Genomic DNA, 16,868 nt, shown 5'->3' with positions numbered 1-16,868 from the left:
TTCAGACATTCTCTTCCTGCTGATATGAAATCAACAGGATCCTGGCACGCAGGATTCACTTTAGCAAAAGCAACAATTCTCCTCAAACACCTTTTGCTATCAGCTCTAAAAATTTGCAGTCTTTCCATTAGTTTTCCCAACTCCTATCTTTGGCCTGTGTGTTTACTTGCCTTTCACTGGGACAGTGTCTCTGCTGAATTCCCTGTCTTGCATCTGTCCTGCTGGAAAAAAACAACCTAATACTAATGAGATCCTCCTCTGCGGCCCTTGGGATTCCTCCTTCGCTGCAGGAACTTCCCCCTCTGGAGACAATGTGCATGCATGTGTGCCATTCTCACATGGGAGGTCTGAGAAAGCATATCTGGCGTGTGTGTGCAGGTGTATGTGCATGTGATTAGGTTTCCTGGAGAAGTGGAAAGTGCGAAAACAACATGGCCTTCCAAGTCCTGCTAGGCTGGAGTGTGATGGAGAAACTTAATTTTCATCCTTTTTCTCTCTTGGTGTTATAGGACACAATCAGTCCAGCTGCTGCAGAATAAAAGCTACATAAAGTATCTTGACAGGCCCACTTAGTAAACAGCACAGATGCACCAGGAATGTGATGCAACATCTCCCCCTGCTGGTCTCATAGCTGTCGTTCAGTTTTATTCCACTGATTTAAATTCAATAATAATAAAATCAGTGGATTTGACTGCATTTGAAATCATGGCCACTACATCTGTGTCTTTGCAGAGTTGAACTGAACAAGAGCTTTCTGTTCACGGCAAAGAGAAAGCCGTTCCTGCTGGCAGAGCTCATTCACTGTGTGAGAATGTGAAGAGATAAGAACGTGTAAAGAGTGTGAAGCATGTAAAGGGCGCACACGGTTTTATCAGAGCAGGTCATCTGACAGCGTCTGTGTTTTCAGTGTCATTGAAACAGCATTCTGTTATTGTCCTTATGTTCCTAGATTATGATAAGAAATGACCTCATAGAAATAAATTCCAATTCGCCTTCTTTTACTTTTTGTTTCCTTTTCTTTTAATTTTGTGACACGTTTAATTCTAGTTAAGTAAACTGTAATAAATCACGCTGGGACTCTTGTAAAGAGTTGCTCGTAAACTCAGAGGACTTGACCGTACAGGTCCATCCAGGTCACGGTACTCTTGAAGTTCTTGGAATGAAGGCAAATGGATTTGTTTTAGGTTTGTGAAGACATTTCACCCCTCATCCAAGTATTTAAACTCGTTGTTGACCCACCCTGTTATAATGTGGCTGATTAAGGATTCTTCACACTGCATTTAATCATTAGTTGTTATTAATCTCTTTCACAGTGTGTCTTTTGTCCCATCTCCCTCAGCCAATGGCTGCCCCTCCCTGATCCTGGTTCTGCTGCAGGTTTCTTCCTGTTAAGTTTTCCCCTCCCACAGTCACCAAGTACTTGCTGATAGGGGGTCGTCTCCTGGTTGGGATATTCTCCGCACGCCCGAGTGGTTAATTTGTCTGAAATGCACCTGTTGGCATCAAACTATGTTGTCTTTACTATTTTGAAAATAAACAGGCTGTCTCTCAATTCAGGGGCCGCATTTGAAGGCTGATTACGTCACAGCGATGCGACGAAGGCTGTACCACTGCTCCAAATGAGTCCTCCTTTTTCCCCAGATTTGAAGGATGGGTCGGGTGTATCCTTCGTGGCCCACCATATCCCAGAATTCATAGCGAGGCCCGGCCAATTCCAGTTTCCAACAATGGCGGCCGCTACTTAGTTGTAATATTACTCTTTTCAATACTTTAGTAATTAAATTATTATTCATAATATTTTTATAATAATATAAAAATACTTTTCAAACGCGGCAATGGCTGAGGAGCGTGGCTAAAAAGTTTGAAATATTATTCTTTCGGGTTCACAAAATAAACTTTTAAGATATTTTCAGGCGAGAATGTAGCTGTGTAAACTTCAAATATCTGCTCGGTTTATCAAGACATCACATATTTGCAAAAGTGCTCCGACGTTTTCGGAGACGTCTGTTACCCACCAGCTCGATAGCTGACCCGGGGTTCAAGGCTCACTGGAGCCGGCGAGAACAGCGACCTCCCGGCACATCGTTTTCAAACCCCCGCGGTCTTTATCATGTTTAACCTGAGTAGCCATTTTTCAGTGTTTGATTTGTTCCTGAGTAAATCGGTTTTGCTGAGATTAAAGTTTTCACACAGCTGAATAAATGTCAAACAGAAAACTGATTAAACAGAAGTGTGAGATGGTTGAGAATTTACTCCAGCGTCCTGTTATATTTTAGACAGCAAGGAGCAGATGGGCGAGTTTATTAAACTCCACCGAGACAGCGGTGACGCGAATCTGAAGGTTAGACCGTCCCATTTCACAGCCTCACACCGAAGGACGCAGCCCCTGAAGTGAGACACAGCTATAGTATTCTAATCATCTGCTCATTATTGCCTTGTGCTTTAATTTACATTTCGAAGAGTGTCCCAAGTGTTTGGAAGGGGGGGGGGGGGGGGGGGGGGGCTCGCACTGACAATCATCCATTTAAACAAAAAACCCACAGCCTCTGAATAAATAACAAGATAAATAATCTTTATTTCCACGTCTTTGTCATTTATAAAATTATGTGTCCACAATTAATATTAACAAGGCAACACAGAGAATCCTTTTAACTTCTCAGAGGTGGAGGTCAGGCTCTAGAGGCGGGTTCACTAGTCAGCTGTTATCATCTCAACCTGATCGCTCCTTCACTGTTAGTAAAGGGGGTTGGCCTTTTATCGACTGCGGAGGACTCAGAGTACCACGCTGGAAGAGCTTTGCAACGTCCCAAATCTCAGATCTGAAAGGGGTCTCTAGAGCCTGCATCACCACCAAGCCCTTCAATGTACACTCATGAAACTTCATATCCCAGGATTCATCACTGCTTATCGCTCAGTGTAAACCAGACACTGTTCGTTCACAATTTCTTGAGTATCCTCACACCAGCTAGCTATCACTGAAATGTTCCATGTCATTGCCACTTATTAGCGTAAGCGTTAATCTTGTCTATCCTAAACACGATATCATCATATTCTTCTCCCTACAGTAAAAGACACAAAACCCCACAAGTGTAAAAACCAAATGGAAACATGAAGAAACAACCTTTCTATTCTACAAGAAAACAAAACAAATAAAAAACAAAAACAGACAAAAAACAAAAGGTCCTTAGATACCATGTGCTCCAAAGAAAAAGAAAAACATGAAGTCTTGTAAGTCCGTCTCTTGTTGTAAGTAGGTTTTCATTGATGCAAGTTATCAAAAAAATTAAATATTATATACTGTATAGGTTATTATTACAGTAACAAGGTTCCATGCGATCGTTTTCTCAGCGTCTGTACAGAGTTGAGGATTCAGTAGTAAATAACAAGGCTATGCAGACCTATCGTGCCAGCATGTTACAGAGCCTTGGAGGTCTGGGACAGGGATGTGGAATCTGCTGGTCTGGAAAGAGGTGCCACATTCTCACGGTGGTGACGGAAAAATCATGAAAAGCTCAACCTTAACATAAAGGCTGCTTTATGTCATAGTCACAATCCAGCTTGTGGTCTATAGTTAAAGGACTAGTCCGCTCTTAAAACCTATTTTTTTTTAATATATATAGATATTAAAACTGGTGAGGTGTTTTAACAAACTTTATAGTGTAATTTTTTTAAAATTTGCCTCGTCTACTTAAGTCAGTTTCCTACTGTGCGTTCCAAGAATGACCCCAGAGAGCATGCGAAACTGGAAACATCTATACTTTGGCGAGCTATTCCCTGGAGCGAGAAAAAAAACAACCCCATCACCAAACAACAAAACGGGTGTGTAGCACAGCTGCATACACCACAGTAAACAGCTGCAGACTGGATGCGATTGTGTTGAAGGGTAAATTTTCTGCATCACACTGAAAATAAGTACTGGGTTTGAAATGCTGTCTGAAAGGGAGAAAGGGGGAAAAAAAGATCTGCACACTGTGTTGATAATTCCCAGTTCAATTAAAAAAAAAATAAAACAATCTATCATTGGACCGTTCCTTAAGTCCCGTGCTGCAAGTAAAAGCCATTTTTAATATACCAGGTCTGCTGAATATAGTAATTGTTTGGTCAGAACACAAAAAAGAAAAGAAGATGACTCTGTTGCAGAGCTCTTGCTCCAGGATGAAGTTTACCTCCACTCATTTCTACCCAGCTGCTGTTTTTAGACAGCGCTCCCAAAGTGTGCACGCTCAAAATTTGATACTTTGGACGGCCAAAATGTTTCTAAGGTGAACGGTGGCACGAGCCTCAGCTCAGGTTGTTTACCGTCCTCTTTCAGATGATCACCATTACCTCTCATCACCACATGTATATGACCACATACAAGTGGTCAGAAGAGCACCTCCAGGGACTGAGGTACGCGAGAAGATGACCTTGAAGGGGAGCTCAGCTAAACTTCAAACTGTTTGTTTTTTAATGGCTGTAGTGCTTCAGTGTTTTTAACCAATCACTGCAGCTCTACCTTTAAACACACAACAGCCACAACATCTCATTGCTTTAATAAATTAAAGTATGAGGGACACAGTGTGCAGATTCCCATTTTTATTCCACCTATTCAAAGATTTTTTAAAAAATGTGTACACTCTCTTCTCCGCAGCATGTGGAAGTCCAAAAACACAGCTGACCCAGTCCACAGAGCACCAGGGCCCTACACAAAACCCAGAATTAAGACTTAAAAGACACAATCCAAACCCTGCGGGTTCATTCAGTCAAATACATTATTATTATTAATAATTATAAAATACCCAAATGAAATGCTATAGCACTGAGAAAGCAGGAGGAGCTGAGGGAGCAGCGCACAAAGCAGAACAAGAAAAACAAAAAAACACGCCACATTCAGAGTCTTTAAGACGTCACGTGATCAGTGTGAGAATCACGGTCCGGGCACGCGAGTGGAAAGTGGTAGTGATGGGTAACAAGCTCATTAAAGGTCAGCAGAAACACATTCATCTGGACCACATGTTTAATGTGGAGGTGCAGTGGGCTGTATAAGGCATGGATGTTCAATGTGCTTAATATATACAATGTTAATGTCCACGTGACGCTGAGACGAGCCACTTACTTCTCTAACTTACTTTAAACTACATCATTTGTGCGATTCAGACTGGGAAAAAAAGCCTATCACATCAAATTAGACAACTTTATTCAAGTAAGGCTATAATGCACACACACCTCAGCGCTGGTTCAGGGTGTGACACAGCTGAGCGAATTAAAGGCATGACGCAGGAATCGTGAAGCATCAGTTTCCCGTCCACCTTTAACCTTTACATGAAATGACTCGCAGAGATTTTCCAGTGGCAGCAAAGAAGCAGAAGGACATTAAAGTGAAGCTAAAGAGGGCCAGCTAAGTGGGCTGGATCACAACTACTCTACTGATATGCTGGTTTGGTTGCTGTTTGACTTTTTTAAAATTTCGTTTCTTTGCCCAGTGTGTGAGCCGACCTCAGCCCCTCGAATTTAGAGCCAAAGGAAGCAGCCAAGCAGCGTAAAGCTATTCACACCTTTAGGCGGAGCGACACCTCCGCACCCCAACCCGACCAAAGAGCCCGACAGAGTCACGACCCCGGGCCCACAGCTGCCTCCTCACACAGAGAGCGAGAAAGAGACAAAGAGAGAGCAGAGACAGGCCGAAGGAGAGGAACTGAGCATAAAAGACAGAAGTGTGATGAAGGAGCAGCGCTGTGACAAACTGGCCAGAGATACAGTTGTGTTGTGCTGATAAGGCCAGAGCTGGCTGGAATTCACTGCCAGTAGTGTGATGGCAGAAGCCTGGGCAGCACCTCCTGATAATAATGCTTCTGTGGACACGCGTGGCTCTCTCCTCACAGCGCCTCCAGGCTGTTCTCACCTTCCAAATCCTTTCCTTGATGCTTTTTTGTCAGTGTGTCCATCAGATTCTTCTCTCAGTCTCTCTTTCGGTCTCTGTGTTGATTTTAAAACCCCAACTCCCACCCCCACCCCCACCCCACCCAGTATTATCAATGTCTGTTCCCCCATCCTCCCCTCTCCTCCCCTCCCCCCAGAAGTCAACCACTATGTTTGTACTGTACAGACAACAAAAAAATGAGCAGAAACCTTTAAAAAGCAGAGCCCTGGGCAGTTGTATTTTTCTTTTCTGCAGTTGTTTCTTGCTCTTGCAACTATAAAGACAGGTCTGCATCCGTCTGTGTCCTCCCACACACACACACACACACACACACACACACACACACACACACACACACACACACACAAAGCCATGCTTGCAGGAGCACAAGCGCTCTCGCTTTCTCACACACTCATTCTCATGCAAGCCACCCCTCATTTCTAATGGTGGTTTGTTGGACATGCAGAAGTGGGGGACGAGGGCAGGGGAGAGAAACGTTTCCTAGCTCAAAAATGGGAAGAGGGTAGCTGTGTGTCTAACTGTGTGAGTGTGTTGAGGGAGAGGTCTTAGTTCAGCTGCCATCTCCTCCGATACTTCTTCTCCTCATCACCTGCCAAAACAAAAACCCACAGGCTTAGAACACGTAACCATCGCACAGCAGGCAGGTTCGAATGGAGACGGAAGAAAGCAGCACAAAGAAAGTCAGGTACCTTTTTACAGAAGGTGAGATTAAAAGAGTTTAGGCTGATTTAGAAATGCAGAAGAGAAGGAAAAAAGAGCAGAACAAGCATCGTTAGAGAGATTCGTTTATTGATTTGAAAAAAATTGCTTATTAAATTAAAAACAGTAGGACTTAACATACCTTCCAGATGGTTCCTGGATAAATATTTCAAAGCCTCATCCAGTAGGATGACTGGGAAGGAAATCTTCAGGACCACAGTCCACTGGGACCAACGCAGAGGGGTCACCTGGAAGATGAGCTGAAGGACAAGAGAAATCAGACGATGATGTTGACAAAGCTGCAGCAGAAGCCTTTTCTAACATGCAAGCTTAATATTTTGTAACTATTTTGAAAAATGCAAAGACATCAGCCTGCAAGAAAACATAATCCAGTGGAGCCATGGAAACCTTTATTTTGTAACGCCTTCTGTCTGACTCACAGCATTTCTGTGTTTGCTTTTTGCGCGACGCTAGCTATGAATTTACCTACATGTAGTTTCATTTGGCTGTTGCATTACATTACACTTACAGGGCCATCCTACTTTTTTTGCAGACGACAGACAAGTTGTGTCATCACTGGCAAAAGAATCGGACTCATAAAACACGGCTCGTGAATCTGGGCCACGATACAGTGCTGAGGATTATTAGCATGCAGCGTTTTGGGTTTTTTAAAAAGCTCAAAGAGCTGCGTGTCCTGTGTACTCACTGGCAGAGGCTCGACGTAGAGGATTAAGAAGTGGAGGGAGAGGGAGAGGATGATTGCTCCCAGCAACCAAATATTGACCCAGGGAGGCATCCTGAGCAGGGACTGGTTCTCAGACAAACTGTAAGGAGAAGTTTAAATAGATGAAAACATGCTAACATTTCAGGATCATGTTGCAAAAAACAACTGATGAAAATATTCCAGCAAGCTGCATGAAAATTAACAGATGTGCCGGCGTTAGGCTGGACCATCTTTGGACTCCATCTGAAGTGGTGATCAGACCTCGTCAAGTTGGACATGTGCATTTATTTTAAAACAGAGCTAATGACCCTTCATAGCTCCGTTCAATAAAGCGTCATTTCTCTTCTTAAGATGTGCCGTTAAGCACATTCACCAGGTGGAGGATATAGAAACAAAAATCAGTCCTTCAAACAGTGAACAGAGCTGATGTTTGCAATGGCCGTGGCCTTTCTGGCACGGGTCGTTCTTCCTCAAAGGGAGCTCTGTCTCGTCGAATGACAGCGTCGCTTTCTTTGAGTAAATTTCTGACGTTTGTGACATTTAAGGCTCGTTTACTCTGACACCAGCTCTGAAGCCGACTGACCTGTTGAGCGCGTTGAACATTTCGATGGTGACCAGCACAGACAGCGCCATGGTTGTGGGGTAGCGAGATTCAAACACCTCGCAGTCTATTTCTTTGAACATGGGGTTGTCCTCAGTGCACTGCATGAAATGTCGCTGTGAAGAGAGAGACAGGCGGAGTTAGCGTGCGCTCGTGCACGTGTGTGTTGCGACCTGGTTTGATGGGACTCTGCTCAGATTGGGTGGGGGTGGGGGGCAGCTGCCAAACCCTGGCTTCATTTCAGCTCTGCATGCAATCAATCCACAGAAATCTTAATTCCCTTTCTATGCCTGTCTGCTGCTGGGATCATCAAACGTTACTGCATCAAATAGCAGCGAATGAAAAGGATGCATAGAGGTGGGGTAAACAGTATAACAGGAAACAATACAGCTCATGTTCTCCTAGGGCAGGAGCTACGTCAGATAAACTGTGTTTTACAACTCACCAGCTGATAGAAAGACACTTGTGGGCCCTCCTCATCAAACAGGTACCACCATGTGGCTGCACTCACTGTCCCCAGACCCACATATCCTGCAAGAAAACACAGACATACATTAATATTTATATACACAAAAAAGAGATGCCGTTTCTTATCTGTGAGACAAAGCCAGATATTGATAGACGCACAGTCACAAATTTAATATTATACAGACAAAGTGTAAGGTTACAGTTATTCAGTGTGCTAAGAATAAAATGTAATAACCTTACAAAGGAGAAGCTGTTCAGGAAAATAAACATGCTGACATGAATGATTGATTAGAAAAAAAAAAAAAGATGCTAGGCCTACTGACAACCACCATTTTACTAAATATATCTCAAATCTTGTTACCGTATTTTTCGGACCCATAACGCACACCAGATTATAAGGAGCAGTAAGCGAAACAAAACAGTCAGATAAGTCAAACTTTCCTCAACTCATTCTTCTTGCTTCCTCCACTTCCGTACCATTGATTCATTAATGTTGAATTCTCTGCAGCTGCTCTATTCCCGTGTTGTTGCACTATATTAATGACTAACCTGGTATTGTGGATGGATTATCTCAGTTGTTCTCCTGACTGAAGTTTGGTCCGTTTACAGCATCCTGCCATGCGATTGCATTTGTCCCTAACCATCGGGAACCCTCACGCTAACTTTTATCGAGTGGAAAAAAGTTAGCGTTCATCCTGCAGCTTCACTGTGTTTATGCTATGCTAACATAGCTGTGTCGCTAGCGATCACGTAGCTAGTGATGGTAAATTCGATTCTTTTTACTGAATCGAGTTTTAATGAGTCACTCACCAAAGTGAATCGGGTTTCTTGAGTCATTTGAGTCACTGAGTCAGTTGACCAGAGAGTGCAAAAATGTATATTTTCACTCAAACTTAATTTGTTTCTCTTTTAATGTAAATCCTACTGCTAAGATGAATGATTGTAAAAGAAAACAACTATTTTATAGAGCAAAAAAGAGCAAAAAAATTCTAAAGGGAACATTTATTTATTTTTATTTTATTTTATTAGTATTTTCCATAAATGTGTCAAATATATATTTTCTCATCTAAATGTCCACTGAGCTGTGAGCCAGGGGGCGGTAATGCGCCTTAACATTGGTTGCCAACCAAGAAGAAGAAGAAGCTGTGAGCCAGGAGGGAGGGGGTGAGTGAGTGAGTGAGTGATTCGTCTATGCTACGATTCAGCACAGGAAGGGAGGGGGTGAGTGAGTCAGTGATTCGTTCAACTCGTTTGAGCTGTGAGCCAGGAGGGAGGGGGTTAGTGAGTCCTGAGTGATTCGCTTACGCTATGATTCAGCACAGGAAGGGAGGGGGTGAGTAACTCAAATGTGCTGTTAGCATGTTAGCAGAGCGATGCTACTGTGAACCGAGGAGCTATTGTCTTGATGTGAGCTTCTACTCAGGGTTTTTTCTTCCAGTTCAGAGCAGAAATGTTTTTGTTAAGAAACTGGCTGTTGTTTTTCCCCCCACAATTTTAATTATAAGCTAGATATATTTCTACTAATGGAATTAGTTTGCTAACAGCAACAGGGATGAGTCAGTGAGTCAGTTGCGCTTGTGAATCATGATTCACGAGTCAGTAAAGTGATTCTCGAGTATTGAACAATTCGTTCACGAATCGAGCATCACTACACGTAGCACATCATTATATACCAGCTAGCCCAACTTCAGTAACCCTACAAACGTCACTGCTGTTTAGTTTTCTGTCTTCATTTATGTTGGAAGTGATAGCAGAGCTGTACGTTTGAATTCTTTCAGAAATCTCTCAGTCAGAACATGCTATATCATGTTTAGGTGGAAACTAGCGAGCTAACTTCCTGCTAACTTCTAACTCCGTTAAATGTAATAAATCCTGTTTTCATGGATGCCTAGATGTTAAACTTAATTGCTACACCTGGTAAAGCAGCAACGCTGATCATTTTATTAAAGATGAAAGAATTTAGACAGTTTGTAACTCTCAGTGATGCTGCAGTGTTCGCTTGACTTTGGGATCTGAAGCGGACGGAGTTTAGGACCCAGATTCCTCCGCGAGGCTCCTGACTACGGTAGCCGTAATGCTCCAACAATCCATCAAGCGGTGCGGCTTCGTAGTTTACCAAAGTCGTACTAAAACATTTTTGACAGATTTTTGAGCGCCGTGTAGCACAGAAAATCGGTTCGAGGTCAGTAAGCACAACCAGAATTCATACATAAGATGCACTGACGATTTTTTAGAAAATTAAAGGATTTTAAGTGCGCCTTATAGTGCGAAAAATGATCAACATTAACTAAATTACCATCGATAAAGTGTTAGAAAATGCATCAAGTTGTTCTGCTTTTAGATTTAAGAAATGGGTGGAGGTGCACAGAAGCTCTTTAGACAGCCATGTTTGGCAGATTAATTAGTAAAAGTAATCTGGCATATACTATATATACTATACTGTACGTAGTATCTGGTACTGATGTTATATACATAATTCTGCATTCATGTCACACTTCATTTGTTGTAATTCCACATCCATAACATTCACATGTAGCACCTGCAATTCGATCAAAGTGACATTTTCTAAAAGTGTTTCCAACAAGAGCGAACAAATATGGGCGTCGCACTGTTTTCTTACCCTTTACTGATTAGACAGCTAAGGTGATCAGCAGCAGGACTGGCAGCTGCCACAGTAACAGCACCGCAGCATCATATCCAGATGAGCTGGAGTTAAATGCTGACACATCGTTTAAATATGAAGTGTCTTTTTTACTCTCTTCTCACAGTAAATTTGCATTTAAAGCTATTTTCGCTTTATCTATGAACTGTCATCCAACATAATCAAATTCTGGTCATCATTAGGCCGTTCAGCCACACATCTGTTTTCTTCCACTGGAGAAGGAGAAGCCTGGAGTCTGTCTCAGCTGTTATTGGGCGAGAGGAGCGGGACACCCTGGACAGGTAGCCAATCAGCAGGGCTAACACACAGACGCAGTCAACCAGTCACAATTTAGAATCACCAGTTAATGTTAACTCATGCATGTCTTTGGACCGTGGAGGGAAGCTGGAGTACCCGGTACCCATGCACCGAGAGACTAAAAGAACCCTGACTGGATTCAAACCCAGGACCTTCTTGCTGTGAGGTGACGGTGCTAACCACCGCACCACCCCACACAGTGACAACTGCACAATAATTTATTCACGTCTGAGTGAATAATACCTCCAATGGCCAGGTATCTAAAGAAGAGCCAGCCAGAGATGAGTGGCTCCTTAGGGTTGCGGGGTGGTTTATCCATGATGTCCAAATCTGGGGGGTTGAATCCCAGGGCGGTGGCAGGCAGGCCATCGGTCACCAGGTTAACCCACAGCAGCTGGACTGGAATCAAAGCCTCAGGCAGACCCAGGATGGCTGTCAGGAAGATGCTGCAGACAGACACAGGAGAGACCCACAAACATCAGCCGCACACGAAGACAGTCCCCGCCCGTCAGCTGCGTCTCACTGCGCTCTTGTCTCACCACACGACTTCTCCCACGTTTGAGGAGATGAGGTATCTGATGAACTGCTTCATATTGTTGTAGATGGCTCTGCCCTCCTCCACAGCAGCTACGATGGTGGAGAAGTTGTCGTCAGACAGCACCATCTCAGACGCTGACTTTGCCACAGCTGTACCGGATCCCATGGCGATGCCGATCTCTGCCTTCTTCAAGGCCGGGGCATCGTTCACACCATCACCTGTCTGCAACCAGGAGGAAATACCTGGATTATTACGTGTCAAAGAACAGAGGGGCACTAAAGGAAACGTCAACAGTATCGTTTATTAAAAAGCGTCTCTCAATAAGACTTGCTTATCCTTAAATGGTCCTTACTTAGAGATATAAGCTGAGCATTGAAACTTGGCCATCAGAGTGTCCAACACTGTGACAGTACATGTGTGTCAGAAAAGAACAAGTCCACTCTCAAATACCGAGCCCACACTTATTTTTCATGAAGGACGACTCGCTCGGGAGTCCCAAGTTTAACTAGCAATGACTCTAACTCACTGTGCAAAGGCTCATTATCTTTTCACACCATGATGGGATTAAACTAAAGCTGTGCAGAAGCGATATTTATCTGTCAAGGCAGGGCCTGAAAGCAGCTTCAGACTGCCATGAATGGTGGAGTGAGTCTGACGGGCAAATGGTGATATTGTTGTTTCCCTCCCGCGGATCAACTTCTCTTCTGAGACGCGTGTCAGATAGGAAGCAGCCGAGCGGACCAGAGATGACAGCTTGTGATAGCGGCGTCTGAGAGAGCAGCCTCACAGAGACCTGGAACATGTCATGCCTCACTGGCTTCTCCTCATGCATCTTTGACAAGTCATTCAAACAGCGAATGGCTACAGGAAGGAGAAAGGCAGCAGTGGTGTGCACTGCCACAAAAAGAAAAAGATGCTGGAACACGCAGGTGTGTTACTTGTACGGGGTTAGTTTTTCTTACCATGGCTGTAATCTCGTCAAACGACTGCAGGTATCCGACAATCTTGGACTTGTGAGCCGGCTCAACGCGGGCAAAGCACCGTGCCCGTTTGACGGCTTCTCTCTGCGCCTCCTGCGGCAGATCGTCAAACTCGCGGCCTGTATAGGCCTTTCCCGTCACGTCCTCGTCCTCTCCAAAGATGCCAATCCGTCTGCAGATGGCCACGGCCGTGCCCTTGTTGTCCCCTGTGATCATGATAACACGGATACCTGCCTCGTTGCACAGTTTCACTGAACCGATCACTTCCTTCCTGGGTGGGTCGAGCATGCCCACACAGCCAACAAATGTGAGCCCCAGCTACACGGAAAACAAACAGCGTCAGGGGTGGTTAGGTTATGCAGGACCACATCAGGAACACCTTTCTACTGTTACTGCTGCCAAAAAACATCAGATCCAAATTCTTCCTAAAGAACAAAGAAACTATTGGAGCGAAGAACAAAGTGTAGAAAGTACTAAGTACTACTACTACTACGCCAACTAGTACCCAATCCTCTCATTAAACTTAACAAAGCCTATTTCAATTCAATGTGTGAACAAAAGGACTTCTAAGCTGTGATGTTTGGATAGAGAAATCTTATGGCGAACCTCATATTCTGCAAACTTGCTGGAATTCTCCAGCTCCATGTTTTCCTTGCGTGGCGGAGTATCGTGCGTAGCCAGCGCCAGGCAGCGCAAGGTGTCCTTGCCCGTCCCCCATTCTCTGATCTTAGACATGAGCTGGTCGCGCACGGCTGGTGTCAGCGTCACCTTTCTGTTTCCCACCCGTACGTACTCGCACCGCTCTATCACGCTCTCGGGCGCACCCTGAGGGGACACAATGCAATTGGCAAAAGAAGAACATTAAAAAAATGGTTCAAATGAAATGAAATTTGTGTTTATTTGAGTTCGTGTTATTCAGCCGTGCCTTGATGAACATCTTGCTCTGGGACCCAGGCTTGACAGGGGTGCAGTAGACAGACATGGACTTGCGGTCACGAGAGAACTCCAGGGTGAACTCCTTCTTCATCAACTGTTTGATAACCTGACAGATGAAAAAGAGGGCAAATGCTGACATGGCAGAAGAAAATGCACAAAAAGAAGAAGAGGGGGATAAAGTGACAAAGAGCCAGAGACTGAGCTAACGAGCTGTGTTCAGACTGGCAGCTGGTGACTGACTGAGAGGTTTGGCTGAGCTGCTGACAGATGAAGGATGACAATCAACCACCTTGGCTGGATGTCTGGCTTCTGCCGCTGGTGTTTGATGACAATGGACCTGTATGAGGGTGGCTGGCAATAACAGCTGTGCTAAAATCATCAAACTGTGATTGTAAAGACGAGCTAAAGAAGAGCAGAGTTACTCAGGAACATAAGAATCCACCTAAAACCAATCCTGCATGTCAAGTCTTGTTCTACCAGTAGGTGTCCCTCTAGAGTCAGAGTCTGTACTGATTCAGCCAGATGACTGTGGTACACGCACGCACGCACGCACAGGGCTTCTAACAGCTGACCGATGTTGAAATCCGTGAGTGTGACAAACCTCTTCGCTCTATCAGAGTTCGGCACACTGGAGAAAATATTCTCTGCCTCTTTCTTCGGCTCTCTAGCTCTATATGTGAGAAAGTTAAGATCATCTCATCTAAAACTTTCTGCAGATTCCTGCTATTGTAAAGTAATGGTTCACATTTATCCATCTATTAACCAAGACAGTGCAGCAGCTCATTTCAGAGTTACAGTTAAAAGGAAAATAAAACCCTGTAATGAGCTCTGCTGTTTGCTGTTGTTAAGTTTAGATTAGCTTTGTGCAAAGCTGTTAAATATTCGTCTCTGTGTGTGTGTGTGTGTGACTTTTTTTTTTAGACTCACAAGCAAACACTCACACCCTGAAGTCAAATATTTGTTGATCATCAACTATCTGCTTTTTTTTTTTTTTTTTTTTTTTTAAATAAATGGGTCGTCCTTGTGTGGGACACTTAATGCTAACCTGCTGACTCATCGTTCATCATATATATGACGTGGCACAAGTTTATAAGCAGGCTCCTCATAGGCAGTGCAGCAGTGTAATTACAGAAGTCCAAAATCTGCAGGAGTTTTTTTTATGTTTCCAAAATGTACAAATCTTTGACTGGACATGTAACCTCCTAGGATCTGGCGTCCACATATGTGGACATCACATTCTTGGTTATTTAGACCCAAATACTCAATTTTGCTCTACAAGAGCCTGATATCCACTTACGAGGACATTATACTGCTACTGTTCTATTGAAATTTTAAACGAATATCCTCATTTGTGGCTCTCATTTTTCTTAGAAACAAAAATTGGGCAAAAAAAAAAAAAATCCGGTAATTGTTTGTTTTTACATTCATCAGGTCCCAATCAGCCCAAATATCAAAGAGAAATTAAAAATGCTGCTGTGGAAGAGTTCGGGTCTTAGGAGGTTAAAGACCAGTCCACTGATTTGCTCACCTGTCTGACTCACACTGGGCACTCCAATAATGAAGACATAATTAATTGAAAAAATTTGGGTTGACTGCCTTGAAAAAAGTAATGTGGTGTCAATACTACTTAAAGGGTAATATTTGTTCTTCTTTATTACTATAAAACAGAACGGTCCCTAAAAACGAATCAGATTTTACATTTTCCGAGTTTTGGATGCTGCACATCTGGAGTCAGCCTAAAACTGACTGACTTAAAGTGTGAGGTTTTTGGGAAACCCACGTCCCCTCATCAATATGGAAATTCATGCAAACGTCTGCTCCAAAATCTAATTGGATCACCTACTCCATATGGAGCACTGAGCCGTAAGAAGCCTATGAAGTTTGTATCGTGTCAGACATGTTCATAAGAGCACGCCAACAGTTGCACAGAGGCAGGAAGGAGCCGCACTGCTTGTGAGTTTGATATCAGGTCTACAGTTTGAGTAGGAAGTCAAGCTTAAACAGCTTTAAGCAGAAATGAAGAGAAACCTGCTGAGGTCTGGTTAGCTCACCTCTTTTTACTTGTTTCATCTCAAGTCAGCAAGACTTCACCCATCTGACTATTAAACCACCATGTTTGCTTCATGTATGCAGCAGTACTGGTCTTTAAATGCACACTAGGATCATGCGGCAGTGGCAACTTACTGAGTTGCAGGCACCGGCACGCTCCACCTTGGTGAGTCCAAACAGATCCGTCTTGAAGACATTCATCTTCTCGACCAAGGTGGTGAGAGCCGTTTCTGTGGCCTCGCCCACCTTCTCATAAACCCCTTTGGCCTGTGAGAGAGAAGAAATTCATCAAAACACATTGATCAGCTCTTCCTTGGACTGGTTTTTGTCCCGTCTCCCTCTCCTAACCCATGACTGGTCACGGGAGATGGCCCCGCCCCTCCCTGAGCCTGGTTCTGCTGGAGGTTTCTTCCTGTTAAAAGGGAGTTTTTCCTTCCCACTGTCACCAAAGTGCTTGCTCATAGGGGGTCATATGATTGTTGGGTTTTCTCTGTATTATTGTAGGGCCTTTACCTTATGGTTGTTGTTAGGATATGAATAAAAGAGGATTGAATGAAACTGAAAAAGTTGGAGTGTTCAACATTTGGTACTGTTAGAGTGAATAGTTAAACATTTGTCATTTTTATGTTTACCATTTGTCCATTGTTTAACTGTAGGATGAAAGGAATTCCACAGTCCCCTCCCCAGATTCTCGAGGTTCTGGGTGAGGGGCTGTAGTCTTTTATTACAGACATCCTTGTGAAGGTCCTTTTGATGTAAGCTTCCTGCCCAGCAGGAGGACACACACACACACACACACACACACACACACACACACACACACACACACACACACACACACACACACACACACACACACACACACACACACACACACACACACACTCCTACTTACATATAGAAGTTCACACATATACATACAATGCCTTAGAACCATGTGGGCGTTGCTTAGCTGTGTTTTGTGTGAACTGTCTCTCAATAAAAGGCAGCGAGA

At 43.7% G+C, this 16,868-nt stretch overlaps 1 protein-coding gene across 2 annotated transcripts in view; it reads right to left on the bottom strand.

Annotated features, from left to right (window-relative positions):
• Window positions 1-6,055: 6,055 nt before the first annotated feature.
• Window positions 6,056-16,868, bottom strand: part of atp2a3 (ATPase sarcoplasmic/endoplasmic reticulum Ca2+ transporting 3) — a 40,364-nt gene continuing 29,551 nt past the window's right edge. Inside the window, exons 11-22 of one of the 2 annotated variants that reach the window (XM_063485981.1) lie at window positions 16,010-16,141; window positions 13,815-13,931; window positions 13,496-13,714; window positions 12,872-13,207; window positions 11,911-12,131; window positions 11,615-11,817; window positions 8,390-8,475; window positions 7,927-8,060; window positions 7,326-7,443; window positions 6,762-6,879; window positions 6,610-6,643; window positions 6,056-6,509 (exon numbers count right to left, since the gene is read on the bottom strand). In XM_063485981.1, the coding sequence (XP_063342051.1) occupies window positions 6,639-6,643; window positions 6,762-6,879; window positions 7,326-7,443; window positions 7,927-8,060; window positions 8,390-8,475; window positions 11,615-11,817; window positions 11,911-12,131; window positions 12,872-13,207; window positions 13,496-13,714; window positions 13,815-13,931; window positions 16,010-16,141 (1,689 nt within the window). In that variant the 3' untranslated portion in view covers window positions 6,056-6,509; window positions 6,610-6,638. The remainder of the gene's footprint in view (window positions 6,510-6,609; window positions 6,644-6,761; window positions 6,880-7,325; window positions 7,444-7,926; window positions 8,061-8,389; window positions 8,476-11,614; window positions 11,818-11,910; window positions 12,132-12,871; window positions 13,208-13,495; window positions 13,715-13,814; window positions 13,932-16,009; window positions 16,142-16,868) is intronic. The other variant, XM_063485980.1, reaches the window with a different exon arrangement.

Source organism: Pelmatolapia mariae, linkage group LG10_11 (assembly GCF_036321145.2).
Source record: "Pelmatolapia mariae isolate MD_Pm_ZW linkage group LG10_11, Pm_UMD_F_2, whole genome shotgun sequence".
Lineage (NCBI taxonomy): Eukaryota > Metazoa > Chordata > Actinopteri > Cichliformes > Cichlidae > Pelmatolapia > Pelmatolapia mariae.
This window is presented reverse-complemented; position numbering and strand designations above follow the sequence as displayed.